The 26,971-nt window shown below is 39.5% G+C and overlaps 1 protein-coding gene, 1 non-coding gene and 1 pseudogene across 10 annotated transcripts in view; 2 read left to right on the top strand and 1 right to left on the bottom strand.

Annotated features, from left to right (window-relative positions):
• PIP5K1B (phosphatidylinositol-4-phosphate 5-kinase type 1 beta) overlaps positions 1-26,971 on the top strand; it is a 346,015-nt gene that overhangs the window by 234,156 nt on the left and 84,888 nt on the right. For all 8 annotated transcript variants that reach the window (XM_035303089.3, XM_054255089.2, XM_078367069.1 and 5 more), the window contains 2 exons: positions 2,818-2,973; positions 7,339-7,483. In XM_035303089.3, coding sequence (XP_035158980.1) covers positions 2,818-2,973; positions 7,339-7,483 — 301 coding nt within the window. The remainder of the gene's footprint in view (positions 1-2,817; positions 2,974-7,338; positions 7,484-26,971) is intronic.
• LOC118148029 (U6 spliceosomal RNA) lies at positions 3,832-3,938 on the bottom strand. Its single transcript, XR_004734773.1, has one exon. It is a non-coding gene; the product is annotated as a U6 spliceosomal RNA (small nuclear RNA).
• Positions 7,500-26,971, top strand: part of LOC144581813 (large ribosomal subunit protein uL6 pseudogene) — a 63,982-nt pseudogene continuing 44,510 nt past the window's right edge. The window contains exon 1 of the transcript XR_013533085.1: positions 7,500-26,971. This exon is cut by the window's right edge and continues 44,510 nt beyond it. The product of XR_013533085.1 is annotated as a large ribosomal subunit protein uL6 pseudogene (transcript).

Genomic DNA, 26,971 nt, shown 5'->3' with positions numbered 1-26,971 from the left:
CATTATGTGTGATGCTGATAAAGAACAATGAGTTCCTTCTTTTTCCAGGCTTTTGGCCCTCACTCCACAAAATGCCATAAGTATAGCTCTCCTGAGTGTCTTCCCCTCATTACAAGGCTCTCATCCTGATCGCATTTCCTTGATGCTGCCAAAAACCTTTTGATCATAGCTGTTTCTTGGTTTAGAGAAAAAATATTAACCTAAGAACTGTGATATAGAAAAGCAGTTCTCAAACCTTTTGGTCTCAGGGCCACATTACAGTCTTAAAAATTATTGAGGACACCAAAGAGCTTTTATATATGTGAGTGATAGCTATCTATATTTCATATATTAGAAATTAAAATTGAGAAAAATTTAAAATATTTATTAATTCTTACCAGGTAACAAAAAATGGTATGTTAACATCAGTCTATTTTAACATAAATAATTACAAAAAATAATTTTATTTTTCACAAATAATTTAGTGAGAACAATGGCATTGTTTACCTTTTTTTCTGAAATCCTTAATGTCTGGCTTAATAGAAGATAAGTTGGAGTCTCACATCTGCTTCTGAATTCAATCTGGTGGTATCACAGGTCATGTAACCTCTGGAAAACTCTACACATGTGAGAGAATGAAAGTGAAAAAGGCAAATAATGTCTTATGATGATGATGAAAATAATTTTAACATCACAGCTCTTCTGAAAGGGTCTCAGATACCTAGTGGTTTCCAACCCACATCTGAGATACTCTGATTTAGAAGTTTTAAAATACTATACTGAAAGACAGGAGTTTATTAAAGGTCTATAAAAGTTAGTAGATAGAGATGATGGGTTGATAGGTGCAGCAAACCACCATGGCACATATATACCAATGTAACAAACCTGCACATTCAGCACATGTATCCCAGAACTTAAAGTAAAATTAAAAAAAATAAATAAATAAATGTCAGCAGATAGAATGTTAAGGCAGAGGCCAGTGTGTGAATAGGGACTCCATCCTTGTAAAGCAAGTGTAACCACTGTTTGAGAGAGTGGAGAATTAAAGTACACATGGCTTATATTTTAAACATTCAAAAATTTCTTCCCCTCAAAGAAAAACAAATTCAAGGTTTTTTTTTTTTTCCCCTCAATTTAACCAGAAAATAGAATGCTAAAGAGCTAGAAAAGGAACCACCAAGTAAACAACTTAAGAAGAAAGACACCTGAGGTTCATGCTTTCTAGTTCTGTGATCTTGGGCAAGCCACAACCTTTCTATTCTTGGTTTTTGGACCTTAAAAAGGGCCTTCCTCTTCCTCATACATGTGGATAATTTGAGATATGCATTGTGAATGTTGGCTTCCAGACTCTAAAGCCCTCCACAAATGTTATAAGGATGATGATATTATTATGATTCTAAGATTGCTCTAGGGACAAATAAACCTTCCCTTCTCTTTAAGTGGAGAGCTTGCCCTCCATTCTTCCCTCATTTGTGTCTCCCAAAGTCCTTCTCCAATTAATTTCTTGCAGGCTGCCTCTGGGAAGGCCCTAGATGAGCTGTAATCTAAGCTCTGAGATTCCCAAGGCTAAACACAATGACTCTAATACAGTTACTATCAGGTTACCCCTTTATGCAAACTTTTAAAGGAAGAGAGACGCTGCCAAAAACACATCGAGGAAAAGCATAAACTGGCCTCAACTTCCCTCTCCCCCTCCCTCCAGTGAAATTCTCTAGCAATATTAAGCCAAGAATAATTATTGCAGCAAAGAGTGAATGTAAATAAGGATGGCCCGGCTGCTGCTTAAGCAGCTTCTTTGGACATGTCCTCCGTGACGTCCCAGACTTCAGCAAGCATGATTGATGGTGAAGTACATTTTCATTAGTTCAGGTTCCCAACACACTTCTGAAGTTGTAGACTGCTGTTTAAAGATTGGGAGTGAATTATATGTCTGACATAAAACCATGACTTAGAAAAGACCTAAAGGGTAGGAGATTTCAGTGGAAATTCGCAGAAAGAAAAAAGCAACCAGAAGTAATTTGGCTAAATTGGGCAACTGAGCATAAGATTAAACTTCGGTATGTTTAGAAATTCCCATTCCCGGGCCGGGCGCGGTGGCTCACGCCTGTAATCCCAACACTTTGGGAGGCCGAGGCGGGTGGATCACGAGGTCAACAGATAGAGACCATTCTGGTCAACATGGTGAAACCCCGTCTCTACTAAAAAGTACAAAAAATTAGCTGGGCACAGTGGCGCGTGCCTGTAATCCCAGCTACTCAGGAGGCTGAGGCAGGAGAATTGCCTGAACCTAGGAGGCGGAGGTTGCGGTGAGCCGAGATCGCGCCATTGCACTCCAGCTTGGGTAACAAGAGCGAAATTCTGTCTCAAAAAAAAAAAAAAAGAAAGAAAGAAATTCCCATTCCCAAGTTAATAAAACCAGGGTCGTGAGAATTCTCCGTACTTTACCATCTGCACTTATCAACCCACCCATCCTCCTCCCAGCACTAGAAAAACATTGTTTAGAGGGGGGAAAATGATTCTTTAGCAGTAAAACATTTGAATTTTACCTCAAGTAAGACTTTATTTCAAAATCTAAACAGAAATTTTAACTCTTAATTTGCTCTAGGATATTCTGATTTAAGTCAAGTCATTTTGGACAAATAATATAGCTCATTCATTGTATTCATCAGATGAAACAGACAGTTTGATCTCCCTTTCCATATATATAAAATAAGTCTCCTTTCTTCTACTCAAATAATGACTAAAATGTTAAGAAATGATAGAATATTCACTTTTAAATGAAATATTAATGTATTTTACAATAAATATCTTTTATTTGTGCTTTTCCTTTCTGTCTAGCTTTGAAGGCCTCACCTTCTAAGAAACGATGTAATTCCATTGCCGCCTTAAAAGCAACGTCACAGGAGATTGTGTCCTCAATTAGCCAGGAGTGGAAGGATGAGAAGCGAGATTTGCTGACTGAAGGACAAAGTTTTAGCAGCCTTGATGAAGAAGGTAAAGATATATAACTTTTTAAAAGAGAAAAAAGTTCTTGTGATTTATTTATACAAGTAAATTTACAGAAGAAAAATTTTAAAATACCTGCTCTAAGAAATAAAATCAATTAATTAAGTTTTTAAAGGATAGCCACAGTGTCCGGCCCAGCTCTTTGGGAGGCCAAGGTGGGCAGATCATTTGAGGTCAGGCATTTGAAACCAGCCTGGCCAACATGGCAAAACCCTGTCTCTACTAAAAATACAAAAAAATTAGCCAGGGGTAGTAGCAGGTGCCTGTAATCCCACTACTCGGGAGGCTGAGGCATGAGAATCACTTGAACCTGGGTGGTGGAGGTTGCAGTGAGCTGAGATTGCACCACTGCACTCCAGCCTGGGCAGCAGACCAAGACTCTATCTTAAATACATACATACATACATACATACATACATACATACATACATACATACATAAATAAGCAAGCAAACTAGCTACAGTGAGATACATTTCATGCAAATTTTAACTACCACATAAAAAATACAATTTATGGTTTATGATAAAAATTAGACAATATTAACTCAAAAAGAAAAATGTCTACTTCCACCATTTAATGGTAACAAATATTACCATTTTGTTGCTATTACCTGTAGACCTTATTCTGTGCATGTACACATACACTCATGCATCCATAAACACACACACATACACGCAATGTAGCAGTAAGTTGTTTCTTCATTTAGGTCTTCTTTAATGAATTTTTCCTTTCATACCCACTGGTAATACTCGGGAGGTACTTCGTGTTCTTTACTTTGAAAGCTTCATAACCATGAGCAGATACCAAGAGAAGGAAAGAAAAGAGGCAGGAAGGAAAAAGCAAGGAAAAATATGGAACGTTTCACAAAATTGCATGTCATCCTTGCACAGGGCCCATGCTAATCTTCTCTGTATTGTTCCAATTTTAGTATATGTGCTGCCAAAGCGAGCACTTTAATGAATTTAAATAAAGTTTTCTAATATTTTTCTGGTGTGGCTTGCACATATACCTTTTGTTAGACTTATTTCTTGGATAGATGCAAAGATATTGACACAGACTATTTTTCTGGATTTTTGAAAATAGTACCTTTTTTAAGAATTGGGTTTTCTAGCCATTTGTTACTGCAACATACACTTCACATCTATTTTGTCTTTCTTTCTTTCTTTCTTACTTGCTGGCTAGGACTTCTGGTACAATGATGAATAGAAGTGGTGGTTGTAGACGGCCTTGCCTTGTCCTGATTTTAAAGGGAGTGCTTCTAATGTTTCACTGTTGAAAAAGAAGTGCGCTGTATTTGATACACATAATCAGGTCAAGGAAGTTCCTTTTTTGTTCCTACTTTGCTAAAAGTTTTTTTTAAATCAAGAATGAGTACTAAATTTTATTAAATACTTTTTTCTGTCTACCAAGTTGATCATTGGTTTTTGCCTTCTAATCAGACATGGGGAAATGACATTTTAGAAATCAGTATATTATTTTGAGAAACTCAGCATTTCCTGAAAATGTCTTCTGCTTTCTACAGGAGTTAAGACCTTTTCTAGGGGTTTTCTTTTCCTCAGTCTTTAGGATGGGGTGTTACTTCTATTCCTTCTTCAGCAGCATTTATCCATACGTGCTATTTGATTTCTTTCTTTTTCATCTTCCTATATACTAACTTTTGTCCAAAGTTAGTAAAGATCCTCTCTGAATTGATGTCTCCAATTCCTGGCAGACATTCACCTCCTTCTCCTAAGCTTCCTGCACTGGCATCTCCCCCACTATACTACCTGATTTTCCGATAGCACACACAAAACTGCAGGTGTTTGTAGGCTGGGAAATAAGATAAACTTATTTTAAGGTTATATTAGATAAGCTTTCAAGTAGTATCTGACCTCTAAAGTTAAAGCAATGGATCCAATTGTTAATTTGGAAAAAATAATTATAAGTATAATTAATATACTACACAGCACCTAAAAAGGCTGGAAACATGGTAAGTAGTGCACACATTGTGTTTCTTTCAAAAGAACTCATTGCTTCAAATTTAGAGATACAACGCCTTTAAAAGTCTTTGGAGGTCAAAGAAAAACCTATTGAGCATATTCTTTGAAAATGTAACATACTATTATAAAATGAGTTTATCTTGGCAGTCCTCTTCATGCACAATGTTGAGTCTCTAAATCATGCTCTGTACTTGGGGAACTTCCGCTTGCATCAAGTCATCACCGAATTTCCTTCTAGTTTTTAACGATTTGTTTTCTGGCATGCTCAGTATGCTAAGGTTATATTTTCTATTGCCATGTAACAAATTATCACAAACTTGGCAGCTTAAAATAATACCCAGTTAGTAGCCGATGGTTTTGTAAGTCAGAAGACTGGTTACAACACACAATCTCTGCTCAGGGTCTCAAAACCTGAAATGAAGGTGTTAGCTGGGCTGAGTTCTTAAAGCGCTGAAGATGAATCCTGTTCCAGGCTTATTCATGTTGTCGACAGAATTCAGCTCCTTGTAGCTGTTAGGCTGAGATCCTTGCTTCTTTGCTGTCTGACAGCCAAGTATCATGCTTAGCCCTGGGGGCCATCCACATTCTCTACCGTGCAGCCCCTCTGTCTTCAAACACAGAATGTCCTCCAAGTCAGCCCCAACACTTTGACTCTCTAACTTCTGGTCTCTGACATCTAGACCCAGATTTAAAGGGCTTGTACGATTAGGTGGGGCTCCTCTGAATAATCTCCCCTTTGACCAGCCCAATGTTAGCCAACTCAGAGTAACCTGAGTTATATCTGCAAAATCGTTTTGCCAGGTCACATCACATAGCTACAGGAATAACAGTTCATCATGTTTGCAGGCCCCACAACGAAGAAAGAATATACAAGAATATGGGTCATTAGGGGTCATCTTAGGGTTCTGCCTACCACACTGGCTTTAGAAAAAAACTGAAGGATATGGGCACCTGAGGAAATGCTTCTCTCCCTCAAAGAGCTGCTCCTCATGGGTTGAGGGGTCACCTTCCTGATGATGTGTGACCTGGGACTGAGTCACTAGACAAATGTGTTTTGCTCTATCACTCAGATCATGTCTGCTTTGTGAAGTAAAGCTGGTATGCCCAAAACCTAGGTCGAAGACCAGCTCCATGTACCTTGTAAGGAGTGGCAATTCATTGGAATCTGATATCAAATTATTTTTGACACTCAGTTTTCAATGTTATGCATAGTATTCATGTTTTTCTTTCCATTTAATGAGAAGTTGGGATCAAGCATATTGAAGATAGCAAGCCAAGTGTCACATTAAAGTTGAAGCCTTTCTAATTTTTGAAGGTGGAGCACTTTGGTCATTCGTGGTTTTATATGACAATCATCTATTATCCATTGCTGCAGTTTTCTATTTTGACTTGAACTGGAGACAGAGCATCCCAATATGTCACCTCATTTCCCAGACCAGAGTCCAGTCTTTCCTGAGGTTGCCTGGCTTCCCTCCCTGTCATTCCCTACCCCTACCACCTATACCCTTCAAATCCAAAATCCAGAACCTCACACTCACACGAGAATGCCTATTATAGTCGGTTTACATTTACACACTAAGAACCCTTAATTTTGAATTTGTTGGGCCTATAAAGGAACACCAGGGACACCTTAAAGTTACAATATATTAGCATCTGTTTTAGGTCAGTCTGGGGGAATGATGAAAAGAGTCCATCTACCTATACTCCAGAGAGATGGGCTCAGCCTTGAGCATTCTTCTTTCCTCACAAGAATGGGCTCTTGCATAAGTAATTTCATGGGCCCCTAAATTAAAAAAAAATAAGTGTTTTCTCATTTTTTGAAAAGGTAGTTTCGCTGCTAAAATGTCAAAAAGAGTCCTGGATAATGTTTAGAAGTACTTATGCGCTCAGATGGGGTTAAGGCAGAGCTGGCTGTTAGTCTGTCGAAGTATTTGTTTTCTAGCTCTTGAAAAGTCTGGATTCTTAGATCCAACCTGAGAAACATAGATAGGGCAAAAAAGTTCACTGTCTGTTTATACACTTGCCAGTTATCCTTTTAATCTCTGTCATATTATCTGCTTAAATTCCTATGAGTTTCTTTAATACCATCTTTTTAAAATAGTAAATCACTTTATAAGGTTTTTGAAAGAACATTCATAATATCATTTCCATAAGCCATTTTGTAAATTAATGCAATTTCCTTTCTGTGTAACCTGTTTGCAAGAAGCTATTTTGCTTTTATGCTATAATTCAGAAAAGAGTACAGTTAATTTATAATTTAATTTGCAGCCTGATAGGTAAAATGAATGCTTTTGACTCATTTAGATTATTATAGATACTAAAGCTGCATTTATTCTTGAGATTCATGAATGTGTGTGTTGCTTTCGTTCCCAGCCTTGGGATCCCGACACAGACCAGACCTGGTGCCTAGTACTCCATCACTGTTTGAAGCTGCTTCCTTGGCGACCACAATTTCATCTTCTTCCTTATATGTCAATGAGCACCAGCCACATGACAGGCCTACACTCTATTCAAACAGGTAATACTTAGTGCGGTCAAATAACCCATCCACCTGTTACCATGTCAACATCAGGCCTGAAACAGTATCTCTAAATGAGAACACGTTGTCTCTAGCAACTAGGATGTGCCTGTCATCTGCCTCGTAAGTTGGAGAGAAAACATGTTTGATTTTTACTGTGGCAAAAGAACATTGAAGGAAAAACCCTCATGATTTTTCTTTATAGTTGTTCATTATGTCATGTAGAAATTATATGTTTGGCTCGATGGAAGAAGACAAATCTTTCATCATTTTTATTTTAGTAGATTTTTTAGGAATGTGTTTCTTTAAAGCAAGCACTCTTAGTTAATATTACACAGGTAGTGCAAAGATATTATAATATTCTCTTTTGGTATGTGTGATCTTGGTGACTATGGTAAACAGAATAATGCCCCCTGCCCCAAGTTGTCCACATCCTAATTCCTGGAACCTGTGAATATGTTACCTTATATGGCAAAAGGGACTTTGCAAATGGGATTAAATTAAAGATCCTGAAATGGGATGAGTATCCTGAATTATCCAGATAGACCCAATATAATCACAGAGTTCTTATAAGGGGAAGACAGAAGAAGAAGGGTCAGAGTCAGAAGTGGAGATGCAGCATCAGAAGCAGAGGTCAGGATACCCCATTTGCCCTGACGTGATTATTATTCATTGCATGCCTGTATCAAAATATCTTGTGTAACCTATAAATATATACATCTACTGTTTACCCACAACAATTTAAAAATAAATAAATCACATTAAAAATTTTTTTAAAAGAAGCAGAAGTCAGAGAGAGAAGGAGTTGAGGATGCTGTGTTGTTGACTTTGAAGATGGAGGAGGGGGCCATGAGCAAAGGAATGCAGGCAGCCTCCAAAGCTGAAAGCAAGAAAGCAGATTCTCCCCTAAAGCCCCCACAAAGAAACACAGCCTACCCACAGCTTGAATTTTAGGACTTCTCCCCTCCAGAGGTGTAAGATAATACATTTGTATTGTTTTAAGCCACTGTGCTTATAACTGGTTACAGCAGCCATAGGCAACAAATACAGTGACTCTAAAACATTTAATGTGACTTTACGTATTAGGGTGGATTATTGACATTTCTTAAGTGAAAAGGTAATTTTTTTATTTGGTATTTTTCCTTTTATAAACATATTCTTGCACATTGGTTCTAGTGTTAGAAAATGACATCTTTACAAACAGATCACGTTGTCTATGGGATACACTATTTTATTGTCTATTGTTATATATGTAGTTTATAACTAACTTTAATTCCAAGAGAGGGACTAATAGATATGGGCTCAATAATTGTCTATTAGATCCTGCACAAAGTGGATATCACAGTTCATATTGTGAGAAGACACAATAGTGAGAATAGTTTTACCAAAAATAATGAAATATCATATAATTGTCTGCCTTTTACTATTGATTTGAGTGCATCTTTAGAAAACTGAATGTAACAGAAACCCAGGGCATTTTTGGAAACTGTATACTCTCTAGCAACTTTGTGTGCACTGTTTTATGCATTCTATAAAATGTTATAAAAGTAGAAACAAATTTTAAAAACATAAGTAAAATGATAATTATCTGTTAAATGTTAGACTAGTTCTTACTGAAACCTAGCTCTCAAGAATCAAAATCAGATTTATGCAAGTGAATAATTTCTTAGTATTTATTTGGTATTTTTCCATCTCCAGGCTAGCAGCTGAGTTGCTTTCCAGGAAGAAGAGTAAATATGGTAGATTTATTTTTAATATATGTGTATCCATAACGTCTAGCTTAGTGTTTTGGCAAGTTAAAGTTTGCTAGCTGGACCTGTTATAGTAATTCTTTTTTGTTGCTATTTCTTCCTCTCTCAGCTAATACAAGATTACATAGGCAGAGGTTAGGCGGCTAGTCTAGGTACAGAAAAGTAGAACAAGTGGGTAGCAAGGCAAGCCACAAATCTTAGCTGGGCCTAAGTTTGCATTGTTCTACTCTAAGAGCCAACAAATAAGGCTCTATTAAAAATTATTTAACTCATCTAAACTATACAGAGTTATTTGATTTGGTCAGTTTCCTTGGGTTGGAGAAATTAAAAATGACTTAAATTAATGTGTAATACTTACTGTTGAATGTTTAAATTCGGTGTGGAAATTAGTCAAGCAACAGTCTTTCCCGTCTGTTTGGTGCAGCTGAACACATGGGTCTATATAAAGTTCTTTTGCTCTCAAATATAAATAGCAGCTCAAAAGATAGCTGGAAAGTTGCAGGAAGTTCAACTGTTTTGCAAGGTCAAAAACAATTCTCATATGAGGCCATGATGATTTCCTACAGTTTGCTGTTGTGGTAATTAATGGGGCATATAATCGGATGTGCTCTTAAATCATTTACTGAGATTTTCAGCCAAAAATAAAAGGGTTTTATTTTGTGTTTTGTTTTGGTAGCAGTAGTGGTGGTGATTGTAGTTAAGGATCGAGCCTCTTCACCAGAGATATTCGACTCTTGGGTATTCATAAGGTTTTCTCAGGATCTGGCACAGCCTCGTCCTGACTCTCAATCATCCCTGGCCATCCTGGAAGCTACCTCTGCATGCTCCACCTCTGCGTGCTCCCAGAGCTGTGTTATCATTCTCAGTACTTTTATTTATGCTGATACTGGCTAGCAAACAGATTTGGAGGGGAGAAATAAAAAACAGTTATCTATGATATTTTTTCCTTTCTTTGAAATATGTATTGAAAACAAGTGCATTGTTTTAGTCTTCTTTGGCACTGTATCTCCAAATTGCAATTTAGTATCTTATATTTCACTATCAATCAATGTTCAGTTGCAAGAACAAGAAACCACTTTATCTTAACCAGAAAGGGATTTAATCTAAGGAATTGGGTGCCTACAAAGTCTGTGGAAAGGCAGGGAGCATGGGCTCCAGGCTGGCACCAGGAACTCCATCCTGGAACATGACACAGAACTGGGCCATCAGCAGCACTACAGCAGGAACCACAGTCAGGTTGGTGCCTGCCAATGAGATGCAACCCAGACAAAAGCATTTCAGTGAGCCCAGAATGTTTTTTCAATAAGCCAGCCTTTAAAAACCAAGCAACTTCACTAAAATACCCAGATTCTTATGCAAAATCAATATCTTTGACACCTTATAATTTTGGCTCTGTTTCCTCCTGGCTTTTATCAGCTGGAGGGAAAAACCCTGGACCCCCTAGGTCACCACCCTCTGCCTCATTCATCTGTACTGTAACCCTGCCTGCTCCCTTAGGTATGTCTGCTTTTAGACTTGATATGCACAAGAAGCTGATAGAAAGGCCTAGGGTCTTAATTATGGACTTAGGGAAATCGTAAGGAAAAAAGACATAACAGTACTAAAGAATCCTGAAGACAACAGCCTGAGAACTCCCAGAAGCAATATCCCTATTTCCCTGACCCACCATGCCCAACTCACATTATTTAATTGGCACACTTCACCAGCAAACAAAAAAAATTGCCATATTTTGTTCTATCATTTTTTTCCTTGAGTGTCCACCTAGTCCTACTTGGTGTTTCTTTAGGCAATGAATAAACACTATTCTAAATCTCATCTGGCCAACTGAGTTTCAAAACCTAATCCAGATACCCTGGAAAAAAAATTCATTGAAAAGAAAATATGTTGAATATTGATGTTATAAATTACATGTGAGATTTTTCTCTTTATGAATCATTTTTCTGTTCAGGCAAAGTGGTCTTTTTTCTGATTTTGACATTATGTTATACATATCTGTGCTAAAATAAGCTGTAAATACTTCAACTAGCAGTTGTCATTCTTTCAGTCTTTTTAGAATCCTTAGGTTGGCAAGGTATTGATTAGTACCTGGATGCCTCCACACCTTAATTATATACTACAGTGGGACATTGTTTTCTCTTAGAATTACTCCTTTTTTTTAAGGATTATTTTTTGTAACTTCAAAAACTAATAGCAACTCATTCTTTTTTTAATGTACTCCAAGAAAAAAAGAATGGAAGGAAAGAAAGAGGAAGGAAAGAAAAAAAAAGTATTATCTTGAAAATATGTATCTAACCTACTGATTGGGAGTACGTATTTTCAAGTTGTACTGTGCAGTCTTGTGTTAGAGCATGCAGATCGTAGGAATAAAGAGAAACCATTGTGGGCACTTGCTTCCCAGTCAACTAGTGAGATCCAAGTTCTGAATTTTTGATACTTGCATTTTTCTTTACTGGTAAGAAGGCTGTTCTTTTAAAAGAGTATAAATTAAGCACTAAGAAATATAGGGGCAGCTTTTCTTTGCTGCATCTACTGTGAGAATGAAGACCATTCCCAGCAATCAGACTGTCAACATTCCAGAAAATGTGGACATTACTCCGAAGGGACACACAGTTATCGTGAAGGGCCGCAGAGGGACTTCGATCACATCAATGTAGAACTTAGTCTTCTTGGAAATGGAAAAAAAGAGGCTCTGGATTGACAAATGGCAGAATAGCAAAGGAGCTGGCTACCATTTGGACTATTTGTTGTCATGTACAGAACATGATTAAGGCTGTTACACTGGGCTTCCCTTACAAGATGAGGTCTGTGCATGCTCACTTCCCCATCAGCGTCGTTATCCAGGAGAATGGGTCTCTTCTTGAAATCTGAAATTTCTTGGATTAAAAAATATATCCACAGGGTTCGGATGAGACCAGGTGTTGCTTGTTTGGTATCTCAACTCCAGAAAGATGAATTAATCCTTGAAGGAAATGACATTGAGTTTGTTTCAAATTCAGCTTCTTTGATTCAGCAAGCCACAACAGTTAAAAACAAAAATATTAGGAAATTTTTGGATGGTATCTATGTCTGTGAAAAAGGAACTGTTCAGCAGGGTGATGAACAAGATCTAAGAGTTTTCCAGCTACAGAAACAAGATGCCATATGACTCCTAAGACCTACTCGTGATGTTTAAATGATGCAATGAAAGACCTATTGATTTGGAACTGTTCCTTAAAAAGAAATATAGAGGCAAATGTGTTTTGTCTCAAAGTTAAGAACAATTTCATTTAATGCTATAGAAAGAGGTTACACATGTGAATATTTTCATGATTTCCTGCATAGTTGGTAGCAAAGCTGAAGCTCTGATTATGCATAAGGATTGAAAGTCACACTTCATTCCAGTGTACCTATGCTTTCCCCATCCAAGATCTCTTACCAGCATCACCACTCCATCCAGTCTCAGATTTTGTTAGTGGCTATTTCTAACGGTTGGCTCACCCTGCAGATATGTGCAGTACTGTAAGAGGGCAAAAATGTCAGCGAAAAAGCCACTGGTCATTTGCACATAGAGGGAAAATTGGCAAAGCCTCCTTAAATGATGAGTCCAATATTCTAGCTCTCAGAGGCTGACTCAGCAGATCTAATAGTCTCATGTCCCCTTCTTCCTGCCATTAGAGTGTCATAGTCCTAGAACAGGGGTGGAAGCACTCTATCCACAAGCCCTTTCCCACAAATTACTTACCACTTAAGGTTTACAGACATGCGAGTAGAGCCATCCCAAAGGTTAGAGATCTTTCTTTAGATATGTCTGAAATATCAGGAAATGGAAATCCAGAAACCTTATATGACATATCCAAGCGTGTTATAGGACTCTAACTGAACACAGGTCTGTGGGGTCTAAGCCTCTTGTATTTTCCACTGTACCACTGCTTCATGATGGCCTCCAAGTACATGTAAGGTTGGTTGGTTGTTTTTTTTTTCTTAACATGAGTTCTGGTCCTGTGTTTGATTTTTTTTTTTCCTGCTTAATACTAAAATATTTCTAGCAGGCAAAGTGGTGGGATTATGGTTTGGTTTGGTTTGGTTTTGAGAGAGAGTCTTGCTCTGTTGCCCAGGCTGGAGTACAGGGGCGCCATCTCTGCTCACTGCAACCTCTGCCTCCAGGGTACAAGTGATTCCCCTGCCACGGCCTCCTGAGTAGCTGGGATTATAGGCACCCACCACCACACCTGGCTAATAATTGTATATTTAGTAGAGATGGGGTTTCACCATGTTGGCCAGGCTGGTCTCAAACTCTTGACCTCAGTAATCCATCCCCTCAGCCTCCCAAAGTGCTGGGCTTACCGATGTGAACCACAGTGCCTGGCCAACGGGCTTATGTTAATGTCCAACTATAGTATTTGTTCTACCAGTTATTGGTGAATTTTACTTATTAAAAACAGCATTGCAAGGGCAACTTTTCTATCATAATATTAGTCTTACTTCAAATCACCAATAATAATCTAATACAACAGCAGCTAGTTATTGGACCTTATTAAGGGCTATGTTAAGCCCTTTATACATATCAAGTGATTTAATTCTCACAGCAACTCTGTAAGGTTATTATATTTATGGTCTCCATCTACATCAAGGCCACATAACTAAAAAGTGGAGCCATGACTTCCAGCAACAGCACAGATACAGAATATACAGTTTCAGGTGATAAGTTTTAAATGATGCTTTTAATGGAAGTTTGGTGACATCCATACAAGTTCTCGTCTTCCTCATCTTTTTGCCTTTTCTTTTTCCATGGGATTTTGAGTGAGGATTTTCATCTGCAAAGATGTTAGAGACAGAATATTCAAACACTTTAAAAATTTAACATTAATTTAAATTTATAAGAAACCTAAAATAGCTATTTCCTCAAGTTGTTATTTCCAACTCTCCAGGTGGACTCCAAATCACTATGTAATCATTGAGAAAAGACTTTTATTAGTTATGTTCCTGCTGGGTTTAGAAAATCCTGTCTTCTGTTGATATAGCAAGGTCAGCAGGAACCTTTAATATTTACAAAATGAAGGGAGAAAAAGTTCGTTGCAAAAAACTTCCTAGTGATTCCAATCCCCTAACCCTAATCTCAAGGGAAAGACAGCACAACTGTGTTATCTGCTATGAACTTCACAGCTACCTGCCATACCTAGACGCCAATCTAGGGCTGCACAGCCCCTCACAGGATGATGTGCTTGTTGATGCTAAACTTTGAAGATGGCCTCTCCAGACTCTTTGTTCTTTTATGTTTCCTAATCTGATTACTTCCACCTTGCAAACAGAGCTTCCTACCCCCGCCACCTCAGATGGTGGTGAGTAAAGATGCTCTGCATCTTGCTAAATCATCACTTTGGACATTAGCTCTCAAACTGCCTCTTATAGTGATCTAACGTTGGGCACGTTACTTGCCCTTCATGTTTCCTCATTTGTAAAATGTGAATTACTGTACTGCTGCCCCCAATGAGTTTTTATAAAGATTAAATGAAATAACAGTTAGAAAACACTTATACCTCCTGGCATATAGTAAGCCCTATAAAACATTTGTTGAAATAAGATAACCAAGTGATTTGAGACACTAACACCTTGCAGCTTCCCCATAAGTGTCTTTGTAAGGGGCATGATGTGTTTGGCAAAAAGCCATCACGGAGTACTTTGCTAGTCAAAGTTCTTTCAGGAAAAGGAAAACACACTTGGAATTTCAAAGGGAATTGGTTACAGAGTGTGGGGAGGCTGGAAGACTGAAGAGGGAAGTGGCAGAAACCCAGGTAAATAACTGCAGGAGGCAGCTCCCACCATCAGCTCTGCCATGTTACTAGAGCATAGATGTGCTGCCACCTTGGAGAACAAACAGTAGTGAAGGATGCTACCTGAAGAGCTGGGATAGTGCAGGAACATAGCCACCTGCCCCAAAATGGAAGAAAGAGAAATGACAGAAGAAAGCCAATGGCTTCTGTCCTCTTGCCACTTCATCCAACTCCTGCAGTGCCTTGACTGACAGGACCTGGTCAAGGGGCCTGTGGGATACAGTTTGCCAACTCTGGGCCCCAGCATGGCAAAGTAGAGCTGAGACAGGATAAAAACAACCACAACACATGGAGTAAAAGCTGGACAGACATAGGATCTTTTTTAGAAAAGAGAGAGAGGAAAAGGTCAAAGCTTTACAAAGTTAGAGTGTAAGTACAAGAACAGGAATCAGTTTAGACTTTTATAGAAGTAATCACGGAACCAATTTAGTATCATTTATTATAAATTTTTTAGTGATCTGTGCAATTAGAGACTCCAGTATTTACCAAGTCTGTCTGACAATCAGTAACACGTTCCGTGGTACTGTGCTGGTTGTAAATACTCATAGAAATGTCTTAGCTAATTCCAGACACATGGGATAAATTAAAGGGTTCGGCATCACTGAGTCTTGCCCAATCAAATGTAGCCAACTATTCAAACCCTGTTCAAATAAGGCAAACACTGAGCTCTGACCAAGCCAGTTGTTTCTGCGCCTCACATCGATTTTCTATACACCACTTTCCTTTTGCTGTCCATAAATCTTTTTCCACCATGTGTCTGGCCAAGACTCAGCATGCCAAAAACATCATACCCCTTACAGTGAATTACAGAGAATTCCTCAAAGATGCTTGTAAGCTGAGGAACCCAGGTGAGAGAGACCCCTCTGATAAGGCAGCTGACACAGTTTGGGAGCAGATAGCCATCACCCATGCCCTTATATAACACTTCTACTCTGTTACCAATACATAATTTGTGAACCCACTGCCCCACCCCATCTTATCATCTGAATCTTACTTAGTCTGGAGCAAACACACAGAACCAGGGAAAATATGGTCACATTAATTTATTATTAGTAAAGAGAAGGATTTAGTCACCCTTTCCCGAGTGTCAAGAAATGAAGTCATCAAGCAAATGATACCACATGTTTAGAGAAGAAGCAAAAACCTTCCTTATTCTTCAGTCTCTCAAAAGAAGAATATGCCATTTTAAAAATTAGAACCATTGTAGGCATGCTGAATTTACCAGTGAACCTGAGTGGTGTCACATCTCTCTCTAGTTGTAGCTGAGTCACATGCTGAAAAAATTGGAACTTGGCTGGGAGTGATGGCTCCTGCCTCTAATTCCAGCACTTTGGGAGCCAAGGCAGGAAGACCACTTGAGCCCTGGAGTTCGAGACTAACCTAGACAGTTTAACAAGACCTCATTTGTCTATTTAAAAAAAAAAAAAACAAAAAAACGGCTGGGCATGGTGGTACGTGCCTGTAGTTCCAGCTACTTGGGAGGCTAAAATGGGGGATTGCTTGAGTCCAGGAGTTCCAGGCTGCAGTGAGCTATGATCAAGCCACTGCACTCCAGCCTGGGTAACACAGTGAGACTCTGCCCCAAAAGGAAAAAAAAAAGGAATCTGTAGAAGCTTTATAATATGCTTGTTAGTTTAGTTTTTCCTCCCCACCCTAGAAAAAAAAAAAAGTAGAAGAAAAAAACATGGATTTACGTTGCATTAGTCTGCACCTGGATTTTACCAGATGTCTGTTTCCTTTTTGACAAATTATAGAATTACTTCTGAAGTGATTAGCTTTTCAAATGATCCTTCATATATTTCTGCCAGGGCAGGAAATTGAAGTGAATTTTTTAGAGATCTAACATTATATGAAGAATAATTTAGGATTCAGCATTCATTCAAAGAACATTCACATTTTTTGAGGAATTCGTGTGTGATAATATTTCTAGGTGCTTTTTGTGTGTGACTAAGATTTTTTAATAGATCCAATTTATGGATAAATCATATTGCCAAAAAAAGTGGGAAAACTGTTGGCCAATGTTTGAATATTTTAACTGACAAAAAAGATGACTTATTTATCCATTCTCTGCCTCTTAATTCTGGGACTAAAACATCACATCTTTATTTTCCTTGACTTAAAACACTAGTGCTATGTCTCTGGAAGAATGGTTTGCTGATAATGAATGTACCTCTGTAGACACTCTTCAATTCTCAGCCCACCTTCATTGAGGCTCAGGAGAAATGCTTCTCAGTGTGATTGGCTCCTATATCAGATTACCTACATGTGGAAATGGGGCCCAGAAATCTGCATTTTGGCAAGCTCCTTAAGAAATTCTTACCCACACTAAGATATAAAAAAAAAGTTCTTTGGAAATAAACTCTTCTCCCTCTCTATTCTTTCTGAGTAGTGAAATGACGCCTGCCTTGTGGTTCAGCTGAGACACAGCTGGACTCTTTTAAGAAATTAAGAGGACATAACATGTAATGCCCAAAATATAAAACCATAGCAAAGTGGATGTTTTCAGATTCTAGTAAGAAGAACAGGACCTCAATTCCTTTCTCATACTTCAGACATGCCTGGACAGGCCCTAAGCACATGTGACTTTTTGCCTTAAAGGTGTTAAAAGTTCAGCTGAATTAAATGTAAAGGAGTTTACTTGAGCAGTGAACAATATGTGAATCGGGCTGCCCCCAGAATCATAGCAGATTCAGACTCCTGAGCAGACACATGGTGTAAGAAGATTTATGGTCAGCAAAATCAAAGTGGTGTACAGAAGACTGAAGAGAGGTACAGAAACAACTGACTTTGTCAGAGCTCAACGTTTGCCTTGTTTGAACACAGGTTCGAACCGTTGACTGCATTTGATTGGCCAAGACTCAGTGATTGGCACAAATGTAAACTATGGTTGGTTTATACCTCTGCTTGTTGTAGTTATGGATGTACAGAAAAACCTTTAGGCTGAACTTAAATATGTAAGGAGGCAGCTTTAGGCTAAACTTCATTTAATGAAGGTATTTTGGGTTAGCAACACCTCTGGGAAATGCTTCAACCAGTCCCAAACCTGCTTCCCAGTGTGGTTCCTCTGACCCAAAGCAAACATATATTTATTTCTGCCCAGTAGCTCTTCTTGACCTCCCTGAATCTACAGAGATCCTTAGTTCTGTAGTCAAACAGGGTAAATCTCTTTCAGATTCCTTGGCCTCCACTGACTCCCCCTCTTTGCTTAAGGGTCAGCTTGGTTTTTCTGAGCCCTGAGAATCCCCCTCTCAACCCTGACCGTTTCACTCTGCTGTTTGGTTTGTTGAGGTGATAGTTGCCCTCTTGGGTGAAGCTGGCCTTACGCAAATTTCGTCTCACCCTAGACAGCCCCTCTGGCCAGCAGCCTCACACGGGGCAGCACCCTTCCCAGGAGCTTGTCCACACCCATTCAGCTGCCTTCCCTGCCATGGCCTCTCTTTGAGATGTTTCCCTTTGCCCCAGCCACTGTATTCCCATTTGCCTTCTGAGCCTAGCTCTTGTGTTGTATGCGAAGTAGTGTTGCCTGTGTGAGCCTGGGATCTGTAACAGGTAAACTTCCTGGTTCATGTCACCAGCTCTGGCCATGTCTCCTCCATCCAGAGGCCCTCTTGTTGGGGGCTCTGAAAGAATAAGAATCCCAAGATTCATTTTTGTTTCTCTGACATTCCTCACATATACAGGAAGAGTAACAGAATTTCTTCCAAGGCAAGTAGAAAGTTGATCCCCAACATCCTGTTTAATCCTTTTATTATCTATGGAATTATCACCACAGTGGTCAGCTTTATCTCCTGTAATTTAAATGACTTGTTGATTTTGGGGGGAGGAATTTCACTGGGGAAGTCCTCTAATATAAACCTGCTGCTGAGGACTCATTTACTTCACAGAACCCAGCTGGCCCAGCCTCCCCACAGGCAGACCAAATGCCTCTACCACAACCTTTGCATTTAGCTCATGATTGTTATGGGTGCCAGGAGGATTGGGTAAATGCAACGAGGGAAGTAGGAGACAATGTTAAACTCTCCATTCAGGATATTAATCTAAAATGTAATCATTTAATAACCTGTTTTCAAGGATAAAGTAATAAAGGTGAAATGTATAATGATGTGAAGGAGCTCATGATTTTTCTGGCCAGCCCTATTAAAAATTAGTGTGTGGAAGGGCACAAAATAACTTTAAAATGACCAGACTTGTTTTCAAAATGGAGTTAGCTAAAATGCAAATTTCATTCTGATGTTACATGGGGCAAAAAAAAAGTAAGGGTAGCGTTTCTCTGTCTTTTCTTTCATTGCTTCTCATCACACTGGAAGAATGGTTCTGACTAAGCACTTTGTCTGGAAGAAGATGTTTTTGTCTTTTATTTATACACAAGTGCATCTAGGTTGGTGTCCTAATTCCACCCAGCCTCACCTGCTGCTTTTTGTGTGGTCACTGAGTTGTGACAGGAGAGAGGCGAGCCATTCCAAGGCCAGGCCAAAGCTCATTTGGGCAACCCATTGAGTCTTCGCCTTTTCCCTGTTCTTCCTCCTGACTTTCCAACCTAAGTAGCAAAACTCATCCTGAAAGAATCACAGAGCTTTGGAAATGGGAGGGACTTTTGGCCATCAGGTCTTCTAGCCCTTTTATTTATTTTAAAAAAATTAATGTATTGATTGATTTTTAAATTTATAAATCATTTATTTTTTATCAAAATTCTATGCCCAGAGTTTAACAAATAGTTGTATAATATGAGTGAAGAAAAAGAGCAAGTCCTAGTCTGCCTCCCCCTACACTGTACTTTCTCCATATGCAATCACTTCCAGCTCTTTGAGCTGATTCCTTTGGCAATTAGTTCGATATCTCTAAATAACATGCTTATATTGCTATTTCTTGATCTATTGGGTATAAGCATTAGCTGATAACTGCCCACTGTAAAAGACGATTTAGCTGTCTTTTCTCCACCCACACGCACTGCGCATGTGCACTCTTCCCACCCCCTCCTCCTATATTCTTCCAGTTTCCCAGTATAGTTACATCTTGACTGTAGTCTGATCAGTGTTGAGCATTTTATTAAGGCCATGTGAATAGTGTTTGAGTTTCCTTTCCTGTGTGACTTCTTGTTTTTCTGGTAGTAAATAACTGTCTTGTTCTTCAGTTTGCTTAGTTTTCTGTGTATTTTTCCTTAATGGAATCCTAAGCTTTCCACCAGTGTCTTCATTGCTTCTCACACCATTTAGGTGCGTGAGGTTCTGTTCATTTTATTGTCTCGCAGTTTTCACCAGACACTTCTGACCAGCCTGGACTGGACTGGTTGCCCTCTAGAGCCTGATGTACAAATGTTACCTGCTTCATCATCCTGGGGGATCCTAGCCACCTCTTGTCTGTATCGGTTCCCTTGTTTGTCGTCTCCTACATCTTCCTCTTTGCTTCTTCCTCTTTCTTGGTTTTACTCCCTCATTTTGGTGGAACACATTTTCCAGAAGAGTCTCCAGCATCCTCCAGTATGAAAAATATTCGTTGCAGGCAATATTTGAGATCTTGCATGTCTAAGTCTTGATTCTAACCCTAACACTTGATTGATAGATTAGCTGTTATAGAATTCTAGATTGCAAACCTTTTTTTTTTTTTAAACCTGGTGAAGGCTTGGCTCCACTGTCTTCTAATTTCCAGTTACCACTGAAAAATCCAGTACTGTTCTGATTCCTGATCTGCTGCATGTTTCCTTTCCTTTGCTTTCCTTTCCTTCCTTATTATTTTTGCAGAACCATGTAAACTCTTAAGTTTTCTCCCAGTGTCTCTATTTCATAATGCTAGGCTTTGGTAAAAGTCTGTTTTCAGACAGCATGCTAAGCACTCAGGGGGCCCTTTCAACCTGCAAACTCATGTTTTGAGTTTGGAGAAATTTTCTTAACTATTTTCTTATTTCCTCCTCTCTATTTTCTTTTTCCTTTTTGTAATTCCTTTTATGCTAACAGAATCTCCTGGATTTGTCCTCTAATTTTCTCGACATTTCTCTCTTCAGCCCCATCTATTTCTGTTTCTGTTCTAGTTTCTGAGAGATTTCCTCAACTTCATCTCCTAATCCTTCCACTGAGTTTTTAATTTCCGTTACCATATTTTATAAGAATTCTTTTTCGTTCACTGAGATTTTATTTTTTTTAGCAATCTTTCGTTTTGCATTTTAATTACTCTTTTTTCCTGAAGATATTAGGATTATGTTTTTTGTTTTGCTCTGATTTTTGTCTTTTCTCCCTTTTTAGTCTCGGTTTTCATCTAGGCTGCCTTTTTCTCTTTGTTTTTGTCTTCATGTCCTATACTGGAGGTTTTCTTCAGATTTTTTGGAAATTTTCATTTGTTTGCTCAACTAAGGTTTGAATGGGAGACTAAAAAGCTGATTAGAAGCCAGCTGTGGTGGTTCACACCTATAATCCCTGTACATTGAGACGCCAAGGTGGGAGGATCGCTTGAGCCCAGGAGTTCGAGAGCAGCCTGGGCAATATAGTAAGAACTCATCCCTACAAAAAATTAAAAATTAGCCAAGCATGGTGACACACCAGTAGTCCCAGCCACTCAGAGGCTGCGATGGGAGGATGGCTTCAGCCTGGGTGGTTGAGGCTGTGGTGAGCTGTTATTATACCAGTGTACTCCAGTATGGGCAACAGAGCAAGGCTCTATCTTTAAAGAAAAGAAAGAAAAGAAACCCTGACTGGAAACTTAAACACTCGAGCAGAGCTTGTTGACCAGCAAACTATTGAGCTGCTCAGACTCCCTGTAGGAGATGCTTCCAGTTTCTTTCTTTTTTTTTTTTTTTGAGACGGAGTTTCGCTCTTGTTACCCAGGCTGGAGTGCAATGGCGCGATCTCGGCTCACCGCAATTTCCACCTCCTGGGTTCAGGCAATTCTCCTTCCTCAGCCTCCCGAGCAGCTGGGATTACAGGCACGCACCACCGTGCCCAGCTAATTTTTTGTAATTTTAGTAGAGGCGGGGTTTCACCATGTTGACCAAGATGGTCTCGATCTGTTAACCTTGTGATCCACCCGCCTCGGCCTCCCAAAGTGCTGGGATTACAGGCTTGAGCCACCGCGCCCGATGCTTCCAGTTTCTTGCTTGGAAGAGAAAGACCTTGCTGTCAGCTTTCTGGGATGTCTGGCAGGAATGGATGTCTTAACATCCAGTATACACATGTTCACCTCCTCTCTCTCTTCTCCCTCAGTTGCTTCTGGTGGCCCTGGGTCCACATATCATGTTCTATATCTTCCGCAGGGAGATCAGATCCTCCCGTTTTCTGTTGGGATGGGGAAAGGTTTTTGCCTGGCTCTGTATTTATTCCTTTGCATTTCCCAGTGGTAGCTCAGGAATCTCCTCTCTTGAATTTGCTAAATTGATTACCACCTGTCCATATGCCTTTCAGACTCCTAAATTTTGTTTCTCTTAGCCTCTTTCAATCTTCTGCCCTCTTTATAGGTTTATGTCCTTTTTAAATCCTTTATTATAGTTGTAGAGAGTTGAGTGTATCAGTAAAATTAGATGGGATGTGTTCCATCTGCCTCTGCTTCTTTGTCTACAGATCAAGAGAGGCCCAGACAACTGCTGAGTGAAGATTCTAAGGTTTGCAGCATAATTTAATAGCAAAAGTGGAGCTAAGACTTACAATTCCTGACTCCTTGTTCAAGGCAGTCTCTTTCACAATAGACAAAATCATTAATAATGAGTTAATCCATAATCAGTATGTTTCTGATTGGGTGTGGATGAGTTGAAAAGGGTGTGGATGAGTTCAGAGAGTTCTTTGTATCTTAGCTTTGATTTGTATCTCATCACAAGACAGTAAACCAGGAAATGAGGACTTCTCAATGCCAACATACCCCACAGACAAGCCCTGTGTAAGAAAGGACTGGTGAAAAATGTTGATACGACAGCAGTGGCTATATTGTTATACTGCCCCAGGTAATTGGAGTTGCACCAGATCTCCCCTACATGTGGAAACAAACAAGGTTACGGTCAAATACCCAAATTTCACTGGCTCTTGCCCCATCTGTGGGGGAGGGGGCAAGCCCACGGTCAAGTGCTGTCCAAGTATACCTGTAGGTCTCCAGAGGTGTCTCCTGTGTGCTCACAAACAAGTCCAAACAAGATGCTAGAAAGGATGGAAAAAATGAAAAATTTTGGCCCTTGAGAGACTGTAATAGTTGTATAAAGAGACACAATAGAAAGCAAATGGTATTCAATGAAAATCTATACAAAGTGAGTTAGGCAGACAGGTTAGGAAAAATGGCTTGCCTGGAGCTGTGTGTGAGGCCTACAGTAAAGGAAGAGTGCTACAGGGCAAAAACTGCACATCCTTGATAGTATTGCTCATTGTCCTTGGCATAAGTGCTCAGAAAATGTTTCATAATTATCCAAATGCGATATTTGAGGTGCTCATAGTTGGTTGAGCCAAGAAGGGATACCAAAGTGACAATGTTGCTTCATAAAGAGTTTAATTCCAAGAACATGTGCATTGATCACTTTTATCTATGTTTGTAACAATAATTAATACATCAGACTTTTCAAGTGCAAGCAAATGCATTGAACTCATCAGCCCAGGCACTGTGAGAGAGAGCAGAGCTCCCCAGTTTGCTCTTGTCATTTGTCCCATGTGTCATTCTGTGGATAACACAGATTTAAAATTCATTTCCTGGCCTTCCATGACATAGAAACAGTTCTTAATAAACAAAGGGCTCCCACATAAAGCCTTCTCAGTGTGATCTCTGGAAAAATGGGGAACTGGATATTTTTGCTGAAGAATACAGAGCTCTCAGATGTAACCGGAGCATGGCACCTCTTTGCCAAAACAGGAAGGTGGGTCACCTGAGAGCTGGTCTCGGGTTGAAATAATTACATGAGTTCTGGGGTGTGGTGAGAGCTTCATATTTTTATAGCACTTTTATAGTGATGTTTATACAGTATTTTACTGTATTCATATGGAAGATATTTTTTATCCAATCAGTTATGACTACCATTAATTCATGCACATTCTTTTTACATTTTTGTTTATGATAATCCTAAGAATTATGTCTTTGATGTGTACTGTATGCAGTGTCGTCTGCCAAGAACTTTACAGATATTATTTTATTTAATGCACCCATCAACCCTGTAAGGTAAACACTGGTGAAGCTGATAAAAGGGACTTGCTTAGAAACATAAATGTCAGGCTCATAGAAAAATCAGTTATTGCCAAGGGCATCGTGTACCCAAACCTAAGACCATATGAAAAACATAATAACTTGACCCTTATGACAGACTTCTAGATAAAATGAAACTTTTTTCCCTAAAATCTATAATTCTTCAACCATTGTGAATATACTCTCAAATGCATCATTTGAAACATTCCTATAGGCCAGCTGAGGTGGCTCATGCCTGTAATCCCAGCACTTTGGGAGGCCAAGGCAGGCAGATCACTTGAGGTCAGAAGTTCAAGACCAGTCTGGTCAACATGGCAAAACCCCATCTCCAGAAAAATACAAATGTTAGCTAGGCATGGTGGTACATGCCTGTAATCCTGGCTACTTAGGAGGCTGAGCAGGAGAATCACTTGAACCCAGGAGGCAGAGATTGCATGAGACAAGATCGCAGCACTGCACTCCAGCCTGGGTGACTGAGTGAGACTCTGTCTCAAAAAAATAAAAAAAATTAAAAAATTTGTATATTTGGATCTCATGAAATGTGCCTGTAGTTAATCAGGAAGTGGCCCCATTACTGACAAGAAAGAACACAAGTTCAATAGTGAATAGCTCTGTCAGTAGAATCATATGGTGTGATTTGGGCTAAGTATTTTTTGCATATTTATATGTTGCTAGAGAATGTATGATATCTTATTAATCTCATCACTTTCCATTAACAACCAGAAGTGAGTCCAAGTTTTACTTAGTAGTGCATTCAGTCAAATAACAGGTAAGCATGGCTTAAACTAGAACTTTTCAACCTGTACAGTGAGGCCTATTGATGAGCCACAAAGAGATGTGCAGAGATGTGTATCCCCTCAGGCTTCAAGGTGGGGAGGAGTCCTAGGGCAACTGAAGCCCCCAGCATAGTTCACCTCAGGTGCCAGCAGTCTCCTCTGTATTCCCCAGAGGGCAGTACCAATATTATCAGGCACTATGAGTGTCATGACACCAAACAAGATGGGGAAGCACTGGCTTGAGATAGAACAAAGGATATTTGTCATTTACTTAAAGTCCAGGGGTATGCAGTCTAGGGTGGGTACAGCTGCCCAGTGACCCTCTTAAGTATCCAGGCTCTTTCCATCTTTCTGCTCTGCCATGCTTCACTCTTTGGTTTTTGCTTTTCTTGTTTGTGGCCCCATGGTTACAAGATGGCTGCTATAGCTTTAAACATCACATCTTCTCTCCAGGGACTTCTGCAGGAAGGAAACAGAAAAAGCAAAGAAAAAAAGTGGGAAGGGAGAAATTCTTCATTGCAAGGCTTTTTATTGGGGAGGTTGCCCAGTTGTGCCCCTAGCAGCAGCCTCTTAGCAGCTCATAGCCAGAAGTGTATTGCACGACTACCTTACCTGCAAGGGAGGATGGGCAGAGGCCTACCTCCCCTGAGACTACTGCAGAGGAAAAAAAGGATATCTTTTCTTCTCCCATCACTAGGGTTCATGGCTAGAACCCCTATAACAGGAGACATATTAACAAGAGAAAGGCATACAAATTTATTTAAAATGTTTTATATGACACAGGAGCTTTCGGGAATGAAGACCTCCCCCACAAAAAAACAGGCACATTTGTATATTTTTATGCTAGATTTAAAGAGGAAGTGGAAAGTATGATTGGCCAAAGGGGCTATGATCTAATGGTAAAAGATTGGGTGAAACTTAGCAAGGCTTCTTTGTTCAGATTGGTCACTATATCCCTGTGTCTTCAGAGATAAGTATATCCTTCCTCCAGGCATAGGGTACCTCTCAAATGGGATCTTTCGGCCTACTAGAGAGACAGGCCAGAGGATTCTTTTATGGCCTACTTCAGAGAAGAAGGGTGAGAGAAGGTCAGAGAGTGACCTTCCTAGGTTTATTACCTGTCTATTTCTTTTCTTTTCTCTCCCCTCTCCTCCCTCTCCCCCCTCTCCCCCCTCTCCTCCGCACTCCCCCCTCTCTCCCCTCTCTCCCCTCTCCCCGAGACAAGGTCTGGCTCTGTTGCCCAGGTTAGACTACAGTGGTGCAATCTCAGCTCGCTGTAACCTCTGCCTCATGTGCTCAAGTGATTCTCCTACCTCAGCCTCCCGAGGAGATGGGACTCCAGGCATCCACCACCATGCCTGGCTAATTTTTGTATTTTTTGTAGAGACTGGGTTTCACCATGTTGTCCAGGCCAGTCTCGAACTCAAGAGTTCAAGCAATCCGCTCACCTTGGCCTCCCAAAGTGCTAGGATTACAGGCATGAGCCATCACACCTGGCCAAGGAGCTGTTTTCTCAAATGCTGCGTTGCCATATGTGGGGGTAGAATATCCTGAACTCCATCACTACAGATCTCCACGTACTACCTAAACTCAAAACCTAGGGTTCTGTTAGCAAAGACAGGACACTGTGGCTTTTGTGTAGACACCAGTGATTGTGCCAAACACAGACTGTAAGGAAAAAGCCAGAATGATATCTTTTTAACGAAACGTATTTTCTGCTTCTTAAGTAATTGTTTAGACTCTTTCAACTAAAATACCACCCACCAGATCATTTATCCCTCAAACAAAAAGCTGCCTCTGGAAATGGGTTTGAAACAGAGAAACCTATAGACAAGAGAATGGTTTGTGCAAATCTTAGAGAAATTTTTCTGAGCATTCATTTTTATTAAGATATCCAAGCAGCATTCATAATTTTGTAGATCTAAGTTGTAGAACTAGATATAATTTTTTGCTTTTTTTTCTCCTATTCAATCACATACTTGGGCATTGGTATTTTTAATTATTTTTTCAATT

Source organism: Callithrix jacchus, chromosome 1 (assembly GCF_049354715.1).
Source record: "Callithrix jacchus isolate 240 chromosome 1, calJac240_pri, whole genome shotgun sequence".
NCBI classification, from domain to species: Eukaryota; Metazoa; Chordata; class Mammalia; order Primates; family Cebidae; genus Callithrix; species Callithrix jacchus.
The sequence above is the reverse complement of the archived record's forward strand: the minus strand, read 5'-3'. Positions and strand labels throughout refer to the sequence as shown.